This window comes from Crocuta crocuta, unplaced genomic scaffold, assembly GCF_008692635.1.
Source record: "Crocuta crocuta isolate KB4526 unplaced genomic scaffold, BGI_CrCroc_1.0 scaffold92, whole genome shotgun sequence".
NCBI classification, from domain to species: Eukaryota; Metazoa; Chordata; class Mammalia; order Carnivora; family Hyaenidae; genus Crocuta; species Crocuta crocuta.
In genome coordinates, this window is record NW_027528804.1 from 5,671,780 (window position 1) to 5,693,953 (window position 22,174).

Below are 22,174 nucleotides of genomic sequence, written 5' to 3' on the forward strand. Positions count from 1 at the left end.
TTTCCAGTGCCTTGGATCTCAGTAAATAGTTTTTCAAAGATTAAACAAAGGTAATGTTGAGAAGGAATGCTGCTAAGTCACTACGTATCTCTACCCTGTAGGTTGCAGGTGAATAAGTTTTTATTTTGTTTTACATTTTTTTTCTGCCAGAGAAACTAAATGTAAACTTAAGGAATATGAACTTTTCATAGGTTGCATTCAATAGCCAAAGTGATCAAAATGCTAATAACAGTTAGATTATAAACATACAAATAAGAGGAATGTTTCTAAAACATTAGAATAAAATGTTCTCTTCTACTCCATAGTCGTTCATATAAACCTATAACCCTAAGTCTTCAGAGGAATACAAGAAATGGAAAAATTCATTGTGTAGTTATAGGTGTTTTAGCAGTGAAATTATATTTGTAGTTCATTTTCTTAGTTCTGTCTACAATTGTGATGTTCTTTCACTTTCTAAAGAGTCACAATAAAAATTTTAAAGGATTTTCTCTAGCTTTGTTTAAGGGAAAGGCAAATTTTCTCAGTAAAAGTCCATTTCATATCTTAAACTTTGCAGACCATAAAGTCATTATCACAATGACTGCTATACTGCAAAAGCATCCATAGGCAATATGTAAATAAATGAATATGGTTTACCAACTTTTACTCTATGTCTTTAACTAGAGATTTAGGCAGTTATTTAAGAGAGAAATAGCACTTAGGGTTCAGGAAATTATGACTTGAACAATTCTTTCCTTTGTTACTATTTAAGTGAAGGTGGGAGATAAACACTCTTTCTTTTAAAGCTCAGTTACTTCAGTATTTTTGCTAGTGAGTTTTTCATAGCTTATTTTTGTTTTACTTCTGATGATTAACCATTCAGAAATATTTTTTAGAGAAAAAGGAGAAAAAACAGCAATCAGCCGGAAGTGCTGACTCTAAGCCAATAGATGTTTCTCGTCTGGATCTTCGAGTTGGTTGTATCATCACTGCCAGAAAACATCCTGATGCAGATTCTTTATATGTAGAAGAAGTAGATGTTGGAGAAACAGTCCCAAGAACAGTTGTCAGTGGCCTGGTGAATCATGTTCCTCTTGAACAGGTAATCTGTACAGTTAAAGTTACTTCTGCACACAAATGTCATTTTTCCTTGATGTTCTTCCATATAATTTTGAATTAGGTGGCCATACAACATGAGCCAGTATTGATTGGTTCACTTGATTAATTTTAATAAAATAAATGTCACCAAAAACTTGCAAGAAAGTTGTAAATTAGGATCAAATTCATGAGGATAGAAAGAAAAACGATGGGCCACCTGGGTGGCTCAGTTGGTTAAGCATCTGACTCTTGATTTCTGATCAGGTCATGATATCACAGCTTGTGAGTTCGAACTCCAGGTCCGGCTCTATGCTGACAGTGTGGAGCCTACTTGGAATTCTCACTCTCCTTCTCTCTCTCTACTCCTCCCCTGCTTACGGTCTAAATCTCTCTCTCAAATAAATAAACATTTTAAAAAAGAAGAAGAAAGATGCATTATTTTTTCTCAGTTTTTAAAATGTTTTTAGTTTGGTATTTTATATGTAATACAGTATAAATATCTTTATCATTGTTCTGTCATGGAATTGTATTATTCCTTGATTTTTTTTAAATCGCTGTTACGTGAAACCAAAAAGCATCAATCTAAAAAGTAAGAGTAAGAACAAGTCTTTTTTTTTTCTTTTCTTTATAATTCAAGAAATAGGTTCATACTTGAAGAAAAAAGAGGAGAGGGGCTAATGGAACTTGAACTTATAATTTTTAATGGATTTTTCTATTTCTTAAAAACTGGTTGTTTTATATTTTGTTGTTACTTAGGTATTTAAAGTGTGCGTGTGTGTGTGTGTGTTTACACACATATGTATTTCTGGTGACAGTGCAAAAAATTAGAGGCAGTTATCGTTTTAATTTGGTCTTTCAAGACATCCTCTACGGTAATGAGTCATCTGCCTATTAACCTCTGTCTTATGGTGCTTCAGAGATACTGCAAAGGCTATAGACTTTAATATTAAAATAATTCTACTTCCCTGTTCATTGCCAACTCTGTTGCTTATTGGCTTTGCAATTGTGGATAAATTCCTACATTCATTCATTTTTTCATACTTCCAGATGCACATATTTATTGGATACCTGCAGTATATCAGGCACTATTCTAGATAAGGGATATAGCAATGAATTAAGATGATTGGTAGGTAGGTAGGTAGATAGGTAAGTAGATTGATAGATTTTGTTTAGAAATAAAAAAGTCTGCCTTCGTGAAGTTCACAACCCTATGGGGGAGTGAGAAAAATGAGCATATACAGTATATTAAACAGTGATAAGTATTAAGAGAAAAATAAAGTAGGGAAAGAGTCTAGGAGTTGTTGAAGTTAGAATTCTGTCATTTTATATAAAGTAGCCTGGGAAGGCATCATTAAAAAAGTGACATTTAAGTAAAGGTCTAAGAAAGTGAAGAAAAATCATAGGAGTGTCTGGTAGAAGAGCATTTCAGGCTGTTCTAAGAAGTATACCTGGCATGTTGAAAGAACAGCAGGAAGTAGTGTCACTACAGCAGAGTGAATAGGGGGAATACCATGCAATAGGAAATCAGAGAGAGAGGGATGCCAAAAGACATAAGATCTTCCAGATCATTGTAAAGACTGACTTTTATTCTGAGTGAGACAAAAGTCATTGGAGAACTGTTGAGCTAAGGAAAAACATGACATACTGCCTATATTAATAGGTTCTGGCTGTTTTGTTGAGATGAGAAAAATGAAAATAAGGAGTTTCGTGAAGATGTACGCTTTTTTCCCCTCTTTTTAACATTCATCTTTTATAGAGGACCAGGACTTCTTTATAACTGCTTATGAAGTTAGGTTCATAAGAAGTCCTGGAGAAAAGAACCAATTGAAATTGAGCCAGCTGAAATTGGAAAAACAACTCCTACATTGGGTTTTATCTTTTTGTTCCTATAAGTTGCAGACAATTTCTTCTCTTCCTAAAACTGTCATTCATAGCCTTAAACAAAGCTGTTTATATACACATCTTTATCTAACCTGTCAAGGCAGTAGTAAACATTCTATAAAGCAGGAGCACTTTGCCCCCCAAATTACATACTAAACTTTGTAGATTTGTGTGTTTTTCTAAGGTAAAGGTCCATGGGTATCATCTGATGCTTCAACAGTTGCATCTGGCTAACCCTGTTTTTTCTTATACTTATTTGCTATAACTTCTTTTCTAACACATGGCATTTTCAAATTATTTATATGAAGAAGAATCTTATTCATGAAGACCTCTGAAAAGGGGGGCCTTTTGAATTTGATTCTTAGGCCTAATACTATTTTTATTTATTATTTTTTAATCATAGAATTTGGGAGCAAATTTGCCATAACATTAACTTATAAAAGCATTATTTATTTATTGTTTAGTGTTTATTTATTTTGAGAGAGAGTATGCACTTGTGTTTGGGAGAGGGGCCAAAAGTGAGATGCCAAGCAGGCTTTGTGTTGTCAGTGCAGAGCCTGAATAGGGCTCTAGATCATGACCTGAGCCGAAATCAAGAGTCAGACACTTGACCAGTTGAGCCACTCGGATGCCCCAAACCATCTTTTTTATTTCAAATGTGCCTTTTCTCTTCCCCTTGTGTGACAATTCACTTGTATGCTATTTTATTTTAAGCCTGTTGAAAGAATATAAACAACTGTGTCCCTTTTTTTGCTAATTGTGGAAAAGATTAAGATACTTCAACTCATGAAGATTAAAGAAATTTCTATTCACTTCTCTGACAAATTGTAGAAATGGCTGTAAATATTATATGCAGTGTACATAATGCTTTTGATATTTGTTGTTGAAGTATAGTTGACTTGCAGTGTTATATTCATTTCAAGTGTACAATTGTTCCAGTGATTTAACATTTCTGTGCATTACTGAGTGCTCGCTACAATAAGTGTGGTCACCATGCAAAGTTACTAAAATATTATTGACTATATTCCCTATGCTGCACTTTTCATCTCCATCCCTTATTTATTTTATAGCGGAAAGTTTGTACCTCTTAATCCCCTTTACTTATTTTGCCCATCCTCCCATCCACTCTCCTATCCACTTCCCTTCTGACAACCACAAGTTTGTTCTCTGTATTTAAGAGTCTGTTGTTTGTTTATTTCTTTTGTGTTTTAGGTTCTGTATATAAGTGAAATCATTTAGTATTTGTCTTTCTCTGTTTGATTTCTTTCACTTTACATCAGTACCCCCTAGGTCCATCTATGTTGTCTTGAATGGCAAAATTTCATTCCTTTTTGTGGCCAAGTAATATTCCACTATGTGTATATTCCACATTATGTACGTTCCATATATATGTGTATATACATATATATGGATACACATAGACATATGTATGAATGTGTATACACACACATATGTATGTATATGTCTTTATCCATTCATCTGCCTATGGACAGTAGGATTGCTTCCATATCTTAGCTCTTAGAAATAATCCTGCAGTAAATGTAAAGGGTGCATATATCTTTTTGAATTTGGGTTTTCATTTTCTTTGGGTAACTACCTAGTGGTGGAATTACTGTATCATATAGTATTTCTATTTTCAATTTTTTGAGGAACCTCCAAACCTTTTCCACAGTGGTTGTACCGATTTACATTCCACCAACGCTGTGTGAGAGTTGTTGGAACTCTCCATATCCTTGACATCACTTATTTCTTAGCTTTTTTATACTACAATTCCACCTGGTATAAAGTGATATCTCATTGTGGTTTTGATTTGCAGTTCCCTGATGAATAGTGATGTTGAGCAGTTTTTCATGTATCTGTTGGCCATCTGTATGTCTTTTGAAAAATACCTACACAGGCCCTCTGTCCATTTTTAATTGGGTTGTTTGTGGGTTTTTTGTATTGAATTGTAGAAGTTCTTTATGTATTTTGGATATTAACCCTTTATTGGAAGTATCATTTGCAAATGTCTTCTCTCACTCAGTAGGTTGCCTTTTTGTTTTGATGATGATTTCCTTTGTTTTGCAAAAGGTTTTATTTTCATATAGTCCTAATAGTTTAAATTTGCTTTTGTTTCCCTTGCCTGAGGAGACATATCTAGAAAAAAGTTTCTATGGCTTTTGTCAAAGAAATTACTGCTTATGTTTTCTTCGAGTTTTATGGTATCAAGTCTCATAGTTAGGTCTTTAATCATTTTGAGTTTATTTTTGTGTATGGTTTAAGAAAGTGGTCCGGTTTCATTCTTCTGCATGTTGCTGTCCAGTTTTCCCAGCACCTTATATTGAAAAGACTGTCCTTTGCCAATTGTATATTCTTGTCTCCTTTGTTGTAGATTACTTGACCCTATAAGTGTGGTTTTATTTCTGGGCTCTCTATTCTGTTCCATTGATCTATATGTGTCTATTTTGTGCCATATCATACTGTTTTGATTACTACAGTTTTGTAGTATATCTTGAAATCTAGGATTATGATAATTCCAGTTTTGTTCTTCTTTTTCAAGATTGGTGGTTATGGATATGTGCTTATGACTACAGTGACTCTCTTGGCTTCCTGTTTTTGCACTGTGCAGGGTTTACTTCCAATGCTGTTGAGGGACTTGTGAGCTCACTGGTGGATGAGGCCAGCACTCATCTTAACTGTCTGCAGTTAGCCTCTGTAACAGCCGCAGGTGCATGAAGGGCAAGGCTTGCTCCCTGCACAGCCTGATAAGAGTACTCATTGCAGCAGTTGTGGTTGTGCTGGTGTGTAGGGTTATCTCCCCTTCTTCCCAGAGCCGTAGTCACTTTGGAGTGGTCTAAGACCTGCTTGCTTCATGTGTTTGACATGGTAGGATCTGTTTTGGAAGGGTACCTCCTGTTGTGGCTGTATTAGGTGGTGCATGTCTGCAAGGGAATGCTGGGGCTGGGCATGTGGTGCTGGTAAGTTAGATGGAGAGTGATAGCAGTGGTTCCTGCAGGCTTCCAGCCACCTAAATGGGGAGGGCAAGAAAAATGATGCGCTCTGGCACTTCTTTCTTTCCCAGAGATATTTCTGGTAGATCTTTGCCCCTCTAGCATATCCTAAGATTAGCCAGTAAATCTTCACAAATTCCTCACACTTCAAACTGTGCTTTGGTGCTGTGTCAGTGATGGCTCTTTTAGTGTGGGGGCTCAGTTTACTGACACCCTCTGGTTTTCCCACAGTTAAGCCCTGCTGATTTTTAAAGCTCCTAGAGTTAAGTCCTGCTGATTTTCAAAGCCCGGTGTTAGGAAGATTAATCTTCCCAGATTGGGTCCCCAGGTTTGGTGTCTGACCCCCTTACTCCTCTGTGTTTTGTGACATTCATCTTGTTTGTGGTTAGTTGCCAGGGTTCCCAACTGTGTCTCTGCTCTTCCTGTCCTTTTTTTTTTTTATATATATATATTTATTTTTGAGACAGAGAGAGAGAGACAGAGCATGAGCAGGGGAGGGGCAGAGAGAGGGAGACACAGAATCTGAAACAGGCTCTAGGCTCTGAGCTGTCAGCACAGAACCCGACGTGGGGCTCGAACCCACTAACCATGAGATCATGACCTGAGCCGAAGTCGGACGCTTAACCAACTGAGCCACCCAGGCGCCCCTTTTCCTATCCTTTTTGATTTTGTCTTCTGTTTAGCTGTGGATGATCTGTACTGCCAGTCTTCAGATCGATCTCAGAGCTTGTTGCAGTAGATTCAGTTGTTTCCTTGGTGTGTCTGTGGGGCTAGGTGAGCTCAGGATCCTCCTCCACATCTTCCCACGAGTCTGATAGAGTCCCAAGAGTAATTTTTAAATTAGTAAATGAATCTTGCATAGTATTGGCAATGACCAAATATGTAAGGGGAAAAAAAGGATTGTTCATTTATTTCAGTGCTAACATTATGCTAAATGCTTTACATACATGTTATGATATACTTCTAGAGGGGACTATTTAATTTTGATACCATTTTCCTCATTTTGTGAGGAAAAAAACATTTCAACTTTATACAGTCTGATTTGTAGTACATGGCAGCTAAATTCAAAACCACATCTGTTTCACTCAGTCTAAAAATTATTTAACTGAATAGTCTTGCCTCTGCTCCTTCAGCTATAGTGCACTGTCATGTTGCAAAAACATGAAATTTTTTTCATGTTTATGTAAGTAGTCATAACAACAGTAAAAGATTTTGGACATAGAGACAGACATCTATAAAAATAGAACATTGTACATTTAGCATATAGATGTACCTTAGTGCACTCTAGGTATAATTATTCTCTGTATATATTTAATATTCATCAATTTATGTTTCACACAGATGCAAAATCGGATGGTGATTTTACTTTGTAACCTGAAACCTGCAAAGATGAGGGGAGTAATCTCTCAGGCAATGGTGATGTGTGCTAGTTCACCCGAGAAGGTTGAAATCTTGTCACCTCCTACTGGGTCTGTTCCTGGAGACAGAATTGTTTTTGATGCTTTTCCTGGTAAGTATTAGTTATTATTTAAAATAGTTTGGGAATCATTGTTCTCTTGTAGTATTTAGTTTAAAACCAATCTTGTGTATGATTACAAGGCTTTACATTAATAGACCATTATTACTGATTTTATTATTGAGTTTCTTGAGATTGGTTCAAGATGGCACATTAAGCACAACTATCTAATCATCACTCTCCCCATGAATATACACACATTGCATAAAACACTAGAGAGAGGGGTGCCTGGGTGGCTCATTCAGTTAAACATCCGACTCTTGGTTTCAACTCAGGTCATGACCTTGCGGTTCGTGAGTTCGAACTACCCTTCGGGCTCTGTGACGACAGCACAGAACTTGCCTGGGATTCTCTCTGTCTCCTTCTTCTCTCTTTGGCCCTTCCACATTCACGCTCTCTCTCTCTCAAAAATAAATAAACATTAAAAATATGTTTTTAAAAAAATGTTGGAGTTTGCTATAGGCAAAATACTAATAACACATAGCAGAAGAGTATGATATAGATAGAGAACTAATTAATGTGTTGCAGATTCTTTGAAGCTATAGATTATCTCAGAAAGCAGCACAGAAAGATGAAAAGTTCATACATGGGGGAGGAAATGTATAATTCTCCAACTTTATTTAATAATGTACTTGTATATGCTTTTACTTGACTGTAGGATCTAGAGAAAAACTGAGTTAAAACTTGTATTCATTGTAATAATGTCTAAGGAAATTGCTTTTCATATTGCTTGTTTTCTCCAGTAAAATGGTCCTGAGACAGATGAAGTTTCATCATGTGTGAAAAAGTTTCTTCATATAGGTCTTTGAAGCAAAAGAGAAAGGGTGTCAGATATAGAATAAGTATTTCCCTCGTAAAAGGAGGAGAAACAAAAGAATGCATTTTTTTAAAGGATGTTCATTTAACTACAATCATGGGAAAAGTAGAAATAAATTAGGTAAAAAGGAGTATTTGGTCTAAAAGTCAGAATTGATTTGGAAATATATTTGTAGAAACAGCTGAGTTTTAATAGCAACACTGATGTGGTTAGATGTGCCTGCTTTTTAAATCCTATGTTAACGGTGTTTGATAAAATATTAGGATATGAAGGATTTTAACACTGGACTAAGATATAAAATATGGATGGAACCATGGGTTAATTTCCTTGAAACTCAGCTTCCCCTTCTCTCCTTGTTAAAAATAGGCTAATCTAAAAAAACACAGGGATTGTTTAGCAAGTATCTGTGACTTTGAATACATGTCTGTGTCTTGAACCTTGGTAGAATGGAAACCATAATAATATGTGTGCTAAGAAACTTTTTCGTTAAACTAGATTTTGGGAAAATCTCATTTAGAATCATTTCTTAAAGCCACGTGGTGGCTTTTGGTTCTAGGAGCATATGATCACTCTGCTTCCACAATTTCAGAACACTTCCCCAAACCTCACACTTTGGGGTAAATCATCATTGGTATATCTGACAAACCTAAAATTCTATTGAGAAGTTTCATTCACTCAGCTGGAATAAAATGACAATAAAAGTAAACATTTTAAGATTCAGCATGCATTTAAAAAAAGGAAATTTGGTTTACCTTTTAAATTAACATTTGGCTTCCTTTCTATTTAAACACTTAGGATTTAGTATGTTTTCTTTAAGTTTTATTTTCTGATGTAAATTGTAGAGTTATATGCTTAGAATTGGAAGAAATCATCTACTCTAATCCACTATTTTATAGATTCAGTTTGAGGCCCAACAAAACTCAGCTTCTTGCTTTCGGTTATATAGAGTTACTGAAGGAATCAAAGAATAAATGTACCTGAATTTATAGCACTATAGCATTTTTATTGATTGCTGCTTGCTATGAATTAATATGGACTCCTTCATTAATGAAGTCTTCTGATTCTTTTAGTTCTATGCCAGCTTTCATTCCCTTACCTCAAAGAATTATCAGGTAATAATTTCAGCACTTGAATCAGGTTTATTTGGATGCTACTATTGAATATATTGAAGGTTTTTCTTTAGTTACTCAGTGACTTAGCATTAGAGATGCTAATAGCCCAGTATGAATTTCTTGTATTTATTATACTTTTTAATCTATCCATTTGGTTGTTTATGTGTTTATATTTACATTGTTCCAAAGTCTGATATTTCTTGCAAATTCATAGTTTGCCCTTGTGCGTCAGCACATGAATATGTGGAGATGGTACAAAATATTTGTAAAGTGAGAAAAGGGAAAACCAGGGGCGCCTGGGTGGCTTAGTCGGTTGAGCGTCCGACTTTCGCTTAGGTCATGATCTTGCGGTTCGTGGGTTCGAGCCGCACGTTGGGCTCTGTGCTGACTGCCAGCTCAGAGCCTGGAGCCTGTTTCAGAGTCTGTGACTCCCTCTCTCTCTCTGACCCTCCCCTGCTCACGCGGTCTCTCTCTCTCTCCTAGAAATAAATAAAACATTAAAAAAAGTTTTTTTTTAGAAGAAAAGGGAAAACCTAACCTTTTAAAATGGCCCATGAGATTATTTTCTTACCATTTACAATAGCTCAACCAAACTGAATAGCATCAAATAATTGATGAACTTTAGGATGTGAGGTCTGTTAATGCTCATCTTGCTTATGCTTCCATATCAGTTGTTTCTGGAGCAATAAATCTGAAAGGAAATAACAGTTAATACTATGCAGCAGGCCATTAGTCTTAACATTTTTCTTCTTTTTTTTTTTTCTTTTTCCCGTTAGATCCATGATTTATCAGTGCTTTATTTTTCAGCATCTGTTTTACATTTTAAAGCTTAAGGTGTCTGCTGGTACAATTTGATGTTCACTTGATGTGATCAGTGTCTGGAGACTTACATTTCAGGTTATATAAAGTGTGGTATAGAAATTGCAATTGGAGCTCAAACCTTTGAAGTGCTATTTGGCCTTGAAAAGGCATTTACACCTAACAACTATTCCAACTACAAATCCAGAAAGTTCATAGAGTTTAGAAGATGCCAAATGATATTTTTTATAACAATGGCTATAAACCCTCCCCACCCAGTATTTCTTAAAAATTTCAATGTGTGAAGCTATACAATTTACCATTTAAATGTGATAACTAGTCCCAAAAGCACCAAGCAAAAATAACTTGAAAATAATATAGCTAGAAGACAGTAGCAACAACAAACCCTTTTTGACAATACACTGGATTTGGTCTAATAATAAATGAGAATTTGCATTCAGGTGTTTAACATCCAAGATCATACTTATTTCTGTTGTTACTGAGTTTTATTAATAAACATGTTAGTGGTTAATCACAAAGCATGTATGATATGTACAAGAGTATTGAACTTTTGATCCCTTTATTCTTAAAAATAAATATAAACTTGTCTAAATTTAATTCATCTTTCTAAAACCCATTTCAGTCAGTTTTCCATACTACTTTTCTAGAACTTCTCTGATCACAGTCACCAATTACACTCAATAGCTAAGTATCCTTGGCTGGTTCTTAGATTTTTTCTTAGTTAACTTGGTTTCTTGCACCACATTCTCTTGGTGGTCCTCTTGCTTCATTGGTCGTCCTTCTTAATTCCTTTGCTGATTCTTCTTCACCTCCCTGTCCTCTTAAATTGGAATATCCCAGACCTTGGTCCAGACTTTGACCTCTTCTCTTTTCTTTTTCATGTTCATTTTCTTGGCTGTTTTATCCAGTTACTTATGCAGCTGCCTACTAGACTTTTCACTAATATGTCCCAAAGGAGAATACTTATCCCCATTTCTCCCCTAGAATTCTCGTTTTCCATAGTATTTCTCATCTTAATCTGACAGGAAATTTTCTCACATATTGTCTCCTTCCAAAAATCCTGGTAATTGTACCTTCTGAACATAATCTAGAATCATTCTCATCTTTGCTCACTACCACTTTGGTCCTGGTGCCAGCATCTCTCATCTGTAAAGCAAAACTTTATGACTCCTCTCCCTGCTTTTGCCCTGGCCCTTCCTTATACTTTCAGTTAATCACTGAAATCAGTTAATTCAGTTAATCTTTGTTAATCACTCCATTTGAGCCTCTGACTCTTTCCCCAAATAGCTACATGGCTTGGTCTGTGATCCTATTGAAATCTTTTAAATGTTATTTGTTTTTGTTTTTTCTCTGAGACAGTTATCGTCATTTAATATACTAAACGTTAATTGTCTCCCCACAGAGAAATGTAAGCATCGTTAAAATCAAGATTTTTAGTGTGTGTGTGTGTATGGTGATTATTCACTGCTATATGTCTAGCATCTAGAAAAATGACTGGCATAGAGTAAGTGCTCAATAAATTGGTTAGTGAATAAACAGAAAGAAACATACTAGTAAAACATATAAAATACAAACAAAAATCAATATTTAGAGAAGAGGCCTGAGGATCTGCCTTCATTATTGTCATAGTTATTCCTAGTAAACCACCAAACCACTTTTCTCTATTGATTAGCTTTGTAAATTTAATCAACCTTTATTTGCAAAGTTATACTTTAGTTTTTGTGCCACAGTTGGCAATAGTACAATTACTTTAGTTCAAAAACTCAGTTAATCAAACATAAAATAAGTTTGCGCTAGGCTTTTTATGGCCCTGGCAGATATCAAAGAGCTGATAATCAGTGAGCATTTTATACAAAACAATGGCCTTATTAAAATGAAGTTTCTGGTTTTTATTTCAGACTGAATACTTGAGATTTTGGAATTTGTATTTATTGCTTTTTGTAGGTTTTAAATTCTAAGGAGGTAGTCACAGCTTTTTACATCTGTACAAACTCCTCTCTGAACTGTTTCCTATTCCCTATGTGCTTTGTTTACATTGAGTTGGCCTAAAATAGTCTCTGAAGGATTAGTTCTCTTACATTATGTGTAACCATTTCCAAATGGTGATTACTGGCATGTGTTTAGCAATTTCAGAGGCTCTGCAGTTTTTAGCTTTTTTAAGAACTTTATTGATATCACTTAACTTCGTTGGATAACTATGCCAAAAAGAAAAAAGAAAGAAAACTATGAAAATAATATTTAGAAGAACATAACACACAAGAATGATGAAAGACTTGTTTGGAAAATATAGTTTGTTAAAAAACAGTTGTTTAAAATGTTAGGTATGTTTTTCATGGCAGGTGATTTAAATATCCTACCAAATAGTACATTATTTAGAAACATTTTGAGTAAACCATAAAGTTAACACTGCATCTAAGACTTTTCAACTCTGATTTATATTCAGTTGTAATGTGACAAGTTTTAATTATAATCTCAAAATTTTACTTGTCTGAATCATGTTTCCTTTACTGATAAGTCTTGCAACTACATTCAGAGTCTTCAGATATTTAGTCTGGTGTGTTAACAGCAACAGTCAAGCTTCAGAGTTTCCTCTTACTAGTTCTAGTTTATATTTAGCTCAAATTCTTGTTCTTGGAAAGTTATTAATCTTAATTAAAAAGTTAAAACTTTCAAATTTTGACTCCACAAGTGCTGGGTGACTTGGGAACCTTTCTGGGGCTCAGCTTTTTCATCTATAAGAGATTTTAATGGTATCTATTTTACATGGGTTTTGTGAGGTTTAACTTTTGAAACACTTAGCTACCTGCCTGATATTTTTAAGTTCTTGGGTATAACATTTGTGCCTCAATTTACTCATCTGTATGATGGCTAATTCTTCTTTTAAATTTTAGCAAACAGTTCAATATTGGTTTCAGGAATATAACTCAGTGATTCATCACTTACATACAGCACCCAGTGCTCATCACAAGTGCCCTCCTTAATACCCATCATCCATCTAGCTCATCTTCCCACCCACTTCCCTCCATCAACCCTGTTTGTTCTCTGTCATTTAGAGTCTCTTGTGGTTTGTTTCCCTCTCTATTCTCCCCCAACTCCACCACAATATGTTCATCTCTTTTCTGTCTTAAATTCCACTTGAGTGAAATTATATGGTATTTGTCTTTCTCTGATTGACTTAGTTCACTTAGCATAATACATTCTAGTTCCCTCCGCATCATTGCAAATGGCAAGACTTCATTCTTTTTGACGGCTGAGTAATATTCCGTTGTGTATCTATACCACATCTTTTCATTTTTTTAATTCAAATCAAAGTTAGTTAACATATAATTTAATAATGATATCAGGAATAGAAAATAGTGATTCATCCCTTACATATAACACCTAGTGCTCATCCCAGCAAGGGCTCTCCTTAATGCCATCACCATTTAGCACATCTGCCTACCCAGTATCCTGCCAGCAACCCTCAATTTGTTCTCTATATTTCAGAGTCTAACCGTTTGCCTCCCTCTCTGTTTTTGTCTTATTTCACTTCCCTTCCGTATGTTCATCTGTTTTGTTTCTTAAATTCCACATATGAGTGAAATCATATTTGTCTTTCTCTTATTTTGCTTAGCATAATAGACTCTAGTTCCATCCACATTATTACAGATGGCAAGATTTCATTCTTTTTGATTGCCGACTAATACTCCATTGTATATATATATACCACCTTTTCTGTATCCGTTCATCAGTCGATGGGTAGTTAGGCTCTTTCCGTTATTTGACTGTTGTCAATACTGCTGCTATAAACATTGGGGTGCGTATGTCCCTTCGAATCAGCGTTTTTGTATCCTCTGGATAAATACCTCATAGGGCCGTCGCTGGGTCTCGGGTAGTTCTATTTTTCCACTTTTGAGGAACCTCCCTACTGTTTTCCAGAGTGGCTGCGCTAGTTTGCATTCCACCACTAGTACAGAAGGGTTCCTCTTTCTCCACTTCCTTGCCAGCATAGGTTGTTGCCTGAGTTGTTAATTTTAGCCATTCTGACGGGTGTGAAGTAGTATCTCCTTGTGTTTTGATTTGTATTTCCATGATGATGAGTGATGTTTTAGCCTCTTCTTATGTGTCTGTTAGTCACCTGGATGTCTTTGGAAAAGTGTCTATTCATATCTTCTGCCGATTTCTTAACTGGCTTATTTGTTTTTTGGGTTGAGTTCTTAAGTTCTATGTAGATATTGAATACCAACCTTTTATCACGATGTGTCCTTTGCAGATATCTTCTCCTGTTCTGTAGGTTGCCTTTTAGTTTTGTTGATTGTTTCATTTTTCTTTAATGTTTGCTTATTTTTGAGAGAAAGGCAGAGCATGAGTAGGGGAGGGGTAGAGACAGAGGGAGACACAGAATCCGAAGCAGGCTTCAGGCCCTGAGCTGTCCACACAGAGCCCAATGCGGGGCTTAAACTCATAAACCGCAAGATTATGACCGGAGCCAAAGTTGGACACTTAACGGATTGAGCCACCCACGTGTCCCAATTGTTTCTTTCATTGTGCAGCAGAAGCTTTTTATCTCGATAGTTCATTTTTTATTTTGTTTCCCTAGCCTTTGGAGACTTTTCTAGTAAGTTGCTATCATCGAGGTCAAAGAAATTGCTGCCTGTATTCTCTTACAGGATTTTGATAGTTTCCTTTCTTATATCCATTTTGAATTTATTTTTGTGTCTGGTGTCAGAAAGTGGTCCAGTATCATTCTTCTGCATGTCACTGTCCAGTTTTCCCAGTGCCATTTGTTGAAGAGACTATCTTTGTTCATTGATTATTCTTCCCTGCTTTGTTGAAGATTAGTTGATCATATAGTTGTGAGTCTATTTCTGGGTTTTCTGTTCTGTTCCATTGACATGTGTGCCTGTTTTGTGCCAGTACTATACTGTCTTGATCACTATAACTTTGTAGTATAAAAATCTTGAAATCCAGAATTGTGATGCCTCCAGTTTTGTTTTTCTTTTTCAGGATTCCTTTGGCTTTTCAGGGTCTTTTGTGTTTCCGTACAAATTTTAAGTTAGTTCTAGCTCTGCGAAAAATGCTGATGGTATTTTGATAGGGATTGCATTAAATGTGTAGATTGCTTTGGGTACTGTAGGCATTTTAACAATATTCTTCCAGTCCATGAGCATGGTATGCTTTTCCATTTCTTTGTGTCCTCTTCAATTTCTTTCATAACTGTTCTGTAGTTTTCAGAGTACAGATCTATTGGTTTGGTTTATAACTGGGTATCTTATTGTTTTTGATGCAGTTGCAAATGGGATCAACTCCTTAATTTTTCTGCTGCTTCGTTATTGATGCATAGAAATCCAGCAGATTTCTGCACGTTGATTTATGTCCTGTGACTTTGCTGAATTTATGTATTAGTTCTAGCAATTTTTTGGTGGAGTCTCTCAGGTTTTCTATCATATCATCTATAAATAGTGAAAGTCTGACTACTTCCTTGCTGATTTGGATGCCTTTTATTTCTTTTTGTTATCTGATTGAGGCTAAGACTTTCAGTACCAGGTTAAATAGTAAAGGTGTGATAGTGGATACCTTTGTCTTGTTCTTGACCCTAGGGGAAAGATTCTCAGTTTTTCCGCATTGAGGAGGATATTAACAGTGGGTCTTTCATAAATGGCCTTTATGACATTGAATTATGTTCCATCTATTCCTACTTTGTTGAGGGTTTTTATCAAGAATGGATGCTGTATTTTGTCGTATGCTTTTTCTATATCTATTGAGGGAACAGTATGGTGTATCACATTAATAAATTGATTTATTTACGATTATTGAACCAGCTCTGTAGCCCAGGAATTAATCCCATTTGATCATGGTGAACAATTTTTTAATGTATGTAGCAAATTTGATTTGGTTATTGAGAATTTTTACATCCATGTTCATCAGGGATATTAGCCTGTAATTCTCCTTTTTAGTGGGGTCTTTGTCTGCTTTTAGAATCAGCTAATGCTGGCCATGTAGAATGAGTTTGGAAGTTTTCTTCCCATTTCTGTTTTTTGGAATGGTTTGCAAATGGTTATTAACTCTTCTTTAAATATCAGGTAGAATTCCCCTGGGAAGCCATGTGGCCCAGGACTCTTGTTTGTTGGGAAATTTTTGATTACTGATTCAATTTCTTTGCTGTTTATGGGTCTGTTCAAATTTTCTATTTCTTTCTGTTTCACTTTTGGTAGTTTGTGAGTGTCTAAGAATTTGTCCGTTTCTTCCAGATTGCCAAGTTTGTTGGCATATAATTTTTCATAGTATTCTCTTATAATTGTTTGTAATACTGTGGTGTTGGTTGTGCTCTCTTCTCTGCCATTTGTGATTTTATATACTTGGGTACTTCTCTTTTTAATAAGCCTGGCAAGGGGTTTATCAATTTTGTTAATTCTTTCAAAGAACCAGCTCACTTTCATTGATCTGTTTGGATTTGTTTTTTGTTAATATATCATTTATTTCTGCTCTCATCTTTACTATTTTCCTTCTTCCGCTGGCTTTAGGCTCTATTTGCTGTTTCTTTTCTAACTGCTTTAGGAGTATGGTTAGGTTGTGTATTTGGGACTTTACTTGCTTCTTGAAATAGGCCTGAATTTCAGTATGCTTCCCTCTTAGGACTGCCTTTGCTGTATCCTAGAAGTTTTGGACTGTCCTGTTTTCATTTCCATTTGTGTCTATATATGTATTTTTTTATTTCTTCTTTAATTTCCTGATTAACACATTTATTTTTTAGTAGAATGTTCTTTATGTTCAGGTATTTGAAGGCTTTACAATTTTGTCTTGTGGTTGGCTTCAAGTTTCATAGTATTGTGATCTGAAAATATGCCTGGTATGATATCAGTCTTTTTGTACTTGTTCATGGCTGATGTGACCTAGTATGTGATCTTTTCTGGAGAGTGTTCCATGTGCACTAAAAAATAATGCATATCTGTGTTAGGATGAAATATTCTGAATATATCTGTTAAGTTCATCCAGTCCAGTATGTCATTCAAAACCATTGTTTCCTTGTTGATTTTCTGCATAGGTGATCTGTCCATTGCTGTAAGTGGGGTGTTAAAGTCCCCTACTATTATTGTATTATTATCAATGAGTTTATTTATATATTTGGGTGCTTTCAAATTGGGGGAATAAATATTTACAATTATTAGATCTTCTTGATGGATAGATCCTTTAATTATTATATAATACCCTTCTTCATCTCTTGTTACAGTGTTTGCTCTAATCTCTAAAATCTAGTGAATCTGATATAAGTATGGGTACTCTAGCTTTCTTTCGACAACCATTAGCATAATAGATGGTTCTCTATCCCCTTACCTACTATCTTCAGGTGTCTTTAGGTCTAACATGAGTCTCTTGTAGACAACATAGAGATGGATCTTGTTTTCTTATCCATTCTGATACCCTGTGTCTTCTGACTGGAATATTTAGTATTTAGTCCATTTATATTCAGAGTGTTAATTGAAAGGTATGAATTTAGTGCCATTGTGTTACCTGTAGAGTTAGTGTTTTTGGTGATGCTCTCTGGTTCTTTCTAGTCTTTGTTGCTTTCTAGTCTTCTTTTCCTCCAGTCAAAATGCCCCCCTTTAAGTTTCTTGTGGGGCTGGTTTAGTGGTCATGAACTCCCTTAGTTTTTATTTGTCTGGGAAACTCTTTGTCTCTCCGTCAATTCTGAATGATAGCCTTGCTGGATAAAGAATTCTTGGCTGAATATTTTTCCTAAATGAGAGTTATTAATAGTATTTGTGTAGTGTACTCAGAGGACTGAATAAGTAAATATATGTAAAGCACTTTTAAAGTGCTTTATGTATGTGAAGTGTAGTGACCGGGCCATTATAAGCACTATGTGTATTATGTGTTATGAATACTATTTTGTATGCATGTCAATATCTTCCTAGTTCTGTGAAGCTTAATTTTGTCCTACATCCCAGGGGGGTTTTTTGTATTTGCAGCTTCTGTCTGCATTTAACAAGAAACCACACAATCTGTGCTTTTGATAAGAAGCTTTCACATATCTGGGATGCTCTGCTTCTTGAATTAATCTGTTATCATTTGGCAATATGTTTTTTGGGAGGGTTGGGGGAATTAAGAGTTACTACTCAGGTCTCTGAACAGTATCTCTTCCTCCAGCTTTCTAGAATTCTGGATGCCCAGTTCCCCACATGATCTGTGTACAAGCAAAGTAGACTTTTAGACTAAGGAATGGCTTAGAAACAAAAATAAAAATCTTGTAGATACTTTATATATTAGCATTTTTTCTCTTCTGTTTAATTAGTTTTTCTGCTTAATTAGTTTTTCTGTTTAATTAGTTTTTCTGTATTTTTTTCAATAGATACTTTCAATAGATAGATAATATATTAGCATTTTTTTCTCTTCTGTTTAATTAGTTTTTCTACTGTCCAATCAAATGCTCTTAAAAGAATAAGAGAAAACCTTATCTTTTATACTAGTCTTTCAGTTTTAGTTTCATTGCTTGTTCTTCTGGTAAAGATACATCATTCAATGAAGTATTCTGTCATATCTGAAAACCTGCATATCAGAGGACAGTTTTGTATGTTCTTGGCAATTTCATGGCAGTTCCTGAAGAGCTAATAAAGAACAAAATCTTTATTCATTTTGCTCAGTTTTGTTTTCCCTGTTGTGTGAGTGGAGCGTAAAAACTAGTTTAGGTCATAAGGTATAATTAGAATGTAGAATATAATTTACCAATACCAGTAATGGTAAAAGATTCTTTTGAAAGGAATTCCAGAATATTTCAATTTGGGAGTCACTTTAGAAAACATCTGAAAAGTTATATTTCCATCATTACTGAATTATAATTCGGAAATACTCTTTTTATTACCTCCAGTAAACAATTTTTATTTTACACTAATGCTTAAGAGATATGTTACTTCTCATTGTTTTTTGAACTGATTCTTTCTTTCAAATGTTATTGAGCATCCCGAGCTATTAAAATGGTATTATGTTAAACTTAACTTTCTATTTCCTTATAAGTCATTAAAAGAGTGATTATTTTGTATACTGGTGGCCCTTAAGTCTAGATCAGATATATTCTACGACATATTTGTCCTTTGTTGACTAAAAACTTTTAGTGTGAGTTATGATAGAGAAGTTGTTTTATCCACATGCAAGAATGTTGTTTCTTTTCTAAAGAACAGTTTATCAGGAGGTAAGATGCTATGCTAGCAGAACAAGGGCTTTGGTGTCAAATTCGAACTCCACTTGTTGATCATGTAACTTTGAGCAGTTTATCTTCTCTGAGAACCAGTTTTCTTATATATAAAATTAGAGTGTTGTTGTGAGCATTGCATGCAACTTTATGTATTTTTCATGCTTAAAAAATGTCAGTCGTGGCCTCCACACTAACTTCTTCTGTCTCTTTCCCTCTCACCAAATGGAATGGGCAGCAGATGAAACCCAAAGTAGTTATTACATTTGATTAGATAATCTCAGCATTTAATCCATTCTCCAGTATTGATATAAAAATTTTAAGCACTGCAGCAGCAGTCTCATCATTTATTTTGTACATTGAAACATAAGCTGCTTCTGCCACATGTAAATATATAACACATCAAATTATGCTTTTATCTCTTCACAGTTTTTCTTCATATATAGTGATAAAATGAGTATCTTATATTTTTGTTTTAATAATTCAGGGAATAATTCTTTGGCTGTATTACTAGCAAAAATATTTATGTTTACTCTAAGAGTACAAAGTAATCTTAAACATTTGTAAGGAAATGTGAAAATATTTGTGTGTGTGTATGCAGTTTTATTTCAACAATGCACCTTTTACATCTTTAATGTTTAAAACTGAGCATCATCTTTCCTTTCCAGTGAAACAAAAAGAAAACTTAAAAATAAACAGGGATAGGGGTGCCTGGGTGGCTCAGTTAGTTAAGCATCTGACTTCAACTCAGGTCATGATCTCACGGTTTGTGAGATCCAGCCTTGCATCAGGCTCTGTTGCTGACAGCTTGGAACCTGGAGCCTGTTTTGGATTCTGTGTGTGTGTGTGTCTCTGCCCCTCCTCTGCTCATGCTCTGTCTCTGTCCTCCAAAAATAAACGTTAAAAATACTTTTTTTTTTAAATAAACATGAACAGAATTGTAGTAGAGAATGTCAGTTCCAAATAAGATCCTACAGATTCTGCCGATTCTCCCATCGAGTGGCAGGCTCAAGTCATCATTAGGAGAGAATTTTATTTTAAAATGTCATGTTAAACTGCAGGGATATTTGTTAAACATCACAATTAAACATGCCAAAGACGAAGGCATGTTAGGAAATGACAAATATTTTATTTTACCAATCAAAAATATAAACTCACGTCATAAAAGTAAAGTAAATGTTAAAAGTGAGTGATACACCTATACAATACACTAGAAATCTCTGTGGATGTTGTATTTCATATTTTAGCTATGTAATTTTTTTTTCCTTAATAGGAGAACCTGACAAGGAGCTAAATCCTAAGAAGAAGATTTGGGAGCAGATCCAGCCAGATCTCTGCACTAATGATGATTGTGTGGCTACATACAAAGGAGTTCCCTTTGAGGTGAAAGGGAAGGGAGTGTGTAGGGCTCAAACTATGACCAACAGTGGAATAAAATAAAATAAAATAAAATAAAATACTCATTTCCTTCTCTAACATTGGAGAAAACTTTAATAACAATAAAAAGAAATATATTTGTCACTTGTGCCTAAAATATAATTGGCTTTTTTGTGTTATTTCTCTTCTAGACTAGACCAGTCTCTTAGCCAAGTATATATTATTTTCAATCAGTTAAAGAAACACTACATTTTTACCTATGATTTTTACTACTGTATAATGTAGGAAGAAAATTGGCTATGTTTTGTGATGGTTTATTTTTTATCAGTGATGTTACTTAGATTATTTTTCATGATACATTTAGATAACTTGAACTAGATGAATATTTAGTTTCCTATTTGTAGGCACATGGTGCATGAAATTTTAAGCCTTTGAATTTTTAATATATTGTGTGTCTGTATTATAAATGCTTTCTCTTCTTCAAAAATGACAAGTTGGAGTTTTTGTCAGGCTTATTGTAATGATATTGAAAATGACCAACTGTTGATTCTAGAGAGCCAGACATCATAAAAGCTAAGAGATGTGAATATTTGAACATTATTGCTGTTGCCTACCAAAGTAATCAGACCTGTATACTTAAGGTGACTTTTATAAAAGAGTGAAATTTTCAGCTGTGTACTGAACTTTCTTTCCATTTGGCAAAATAATTAGTAATAAATTTCAACTAACTATAAAGAATAAACATTTTGCAAAGTGTTTCCAATACACTTTCCAATAAATTGATGTAAAAGCAGCAGTCTAATTTTTTTTTATTCTAGATGATTGTGAAGATTCTTTGGGTACCTAATACAAGATTATTTATAGATTATTACCTTTTAGAAGAATAAGATCGACATATTCTGCTTTTTCATGTGCTATCACGCTGTCAGTATGGTAAAAGAAATAGTTGTCAAAGTTAACATACATATGTATTAAGGTGTTCAGTGCCTATTTTCACTCATCTTACAGATGTAGAAACAATGAAAATTAACTTAGGAATTTATGAGCTTTCGAGTTCACCAGCCTTGAGATGATGACTGATGATTTGGGCTACCAAAAAGAAATGCATCTGTGGAGTAGGAGTATAGATATTGTTTGAAAGAAAAATCATACACACAGTATTCAGGTGCTTATAATCTCTAATCAGAAGGAGAGGCAAAACAAATTTAAAACAACCCTGCACGCCAGCTTATGAAAGGTGTAATTAAATTTCATTTATTTAAGTCCATTGAGTTCTGGTAGGTCAGTTTTATCTTCTTGCTGAAAAACTAATATTAACAGAGGATCAATAGCAACAATTGACAACTAAACACAAAATGACAAAAAACAAAAAGTTATTTTGTACTCAGGATAAATTATTCTTTTGAAAGTAAGATTGTG

At 34.8% G+C, this 22,174-nt stretch overlaps 1 protein-coding gene across 3 annotated transcripts in view; it reads left to right on the forward strand.

The window, feature by feature from the left end:
• Positions 1 to 21,548, forward strand: part of AIMP1 (aminoacyl tRNA synthetase complex interacting multifunctional protein 1) — a 39,956-nt gene extending 18,408 nt beyond the window's left edge. For all 3 annotated transcript variants that reach the window (XM_077755788.1, XM_077755787.1, XM_077755785.1), the window contains 3 exons: positions 876 to 1,081; positions 7,290 to 7,458; positions 20,652 to 21,548. In XM_077755788.1, coding sequence (XP_077611914.1) covers positions 876 to 1,081; positions 7,290 to 7,458; positions 20,652 to 20,818 — 542 coding nt within the window. In that variant the 3' untranslated portion in view covers positions 20,819 to 21,548. The remainder of the gene's footprint in view (positions 1 to 875; positions 1,082 to 7,289; positions 7,459 to 20,651) is intronic.
• Positions 21,549 to 22,174: the final 626 nt, after the last annotated feature.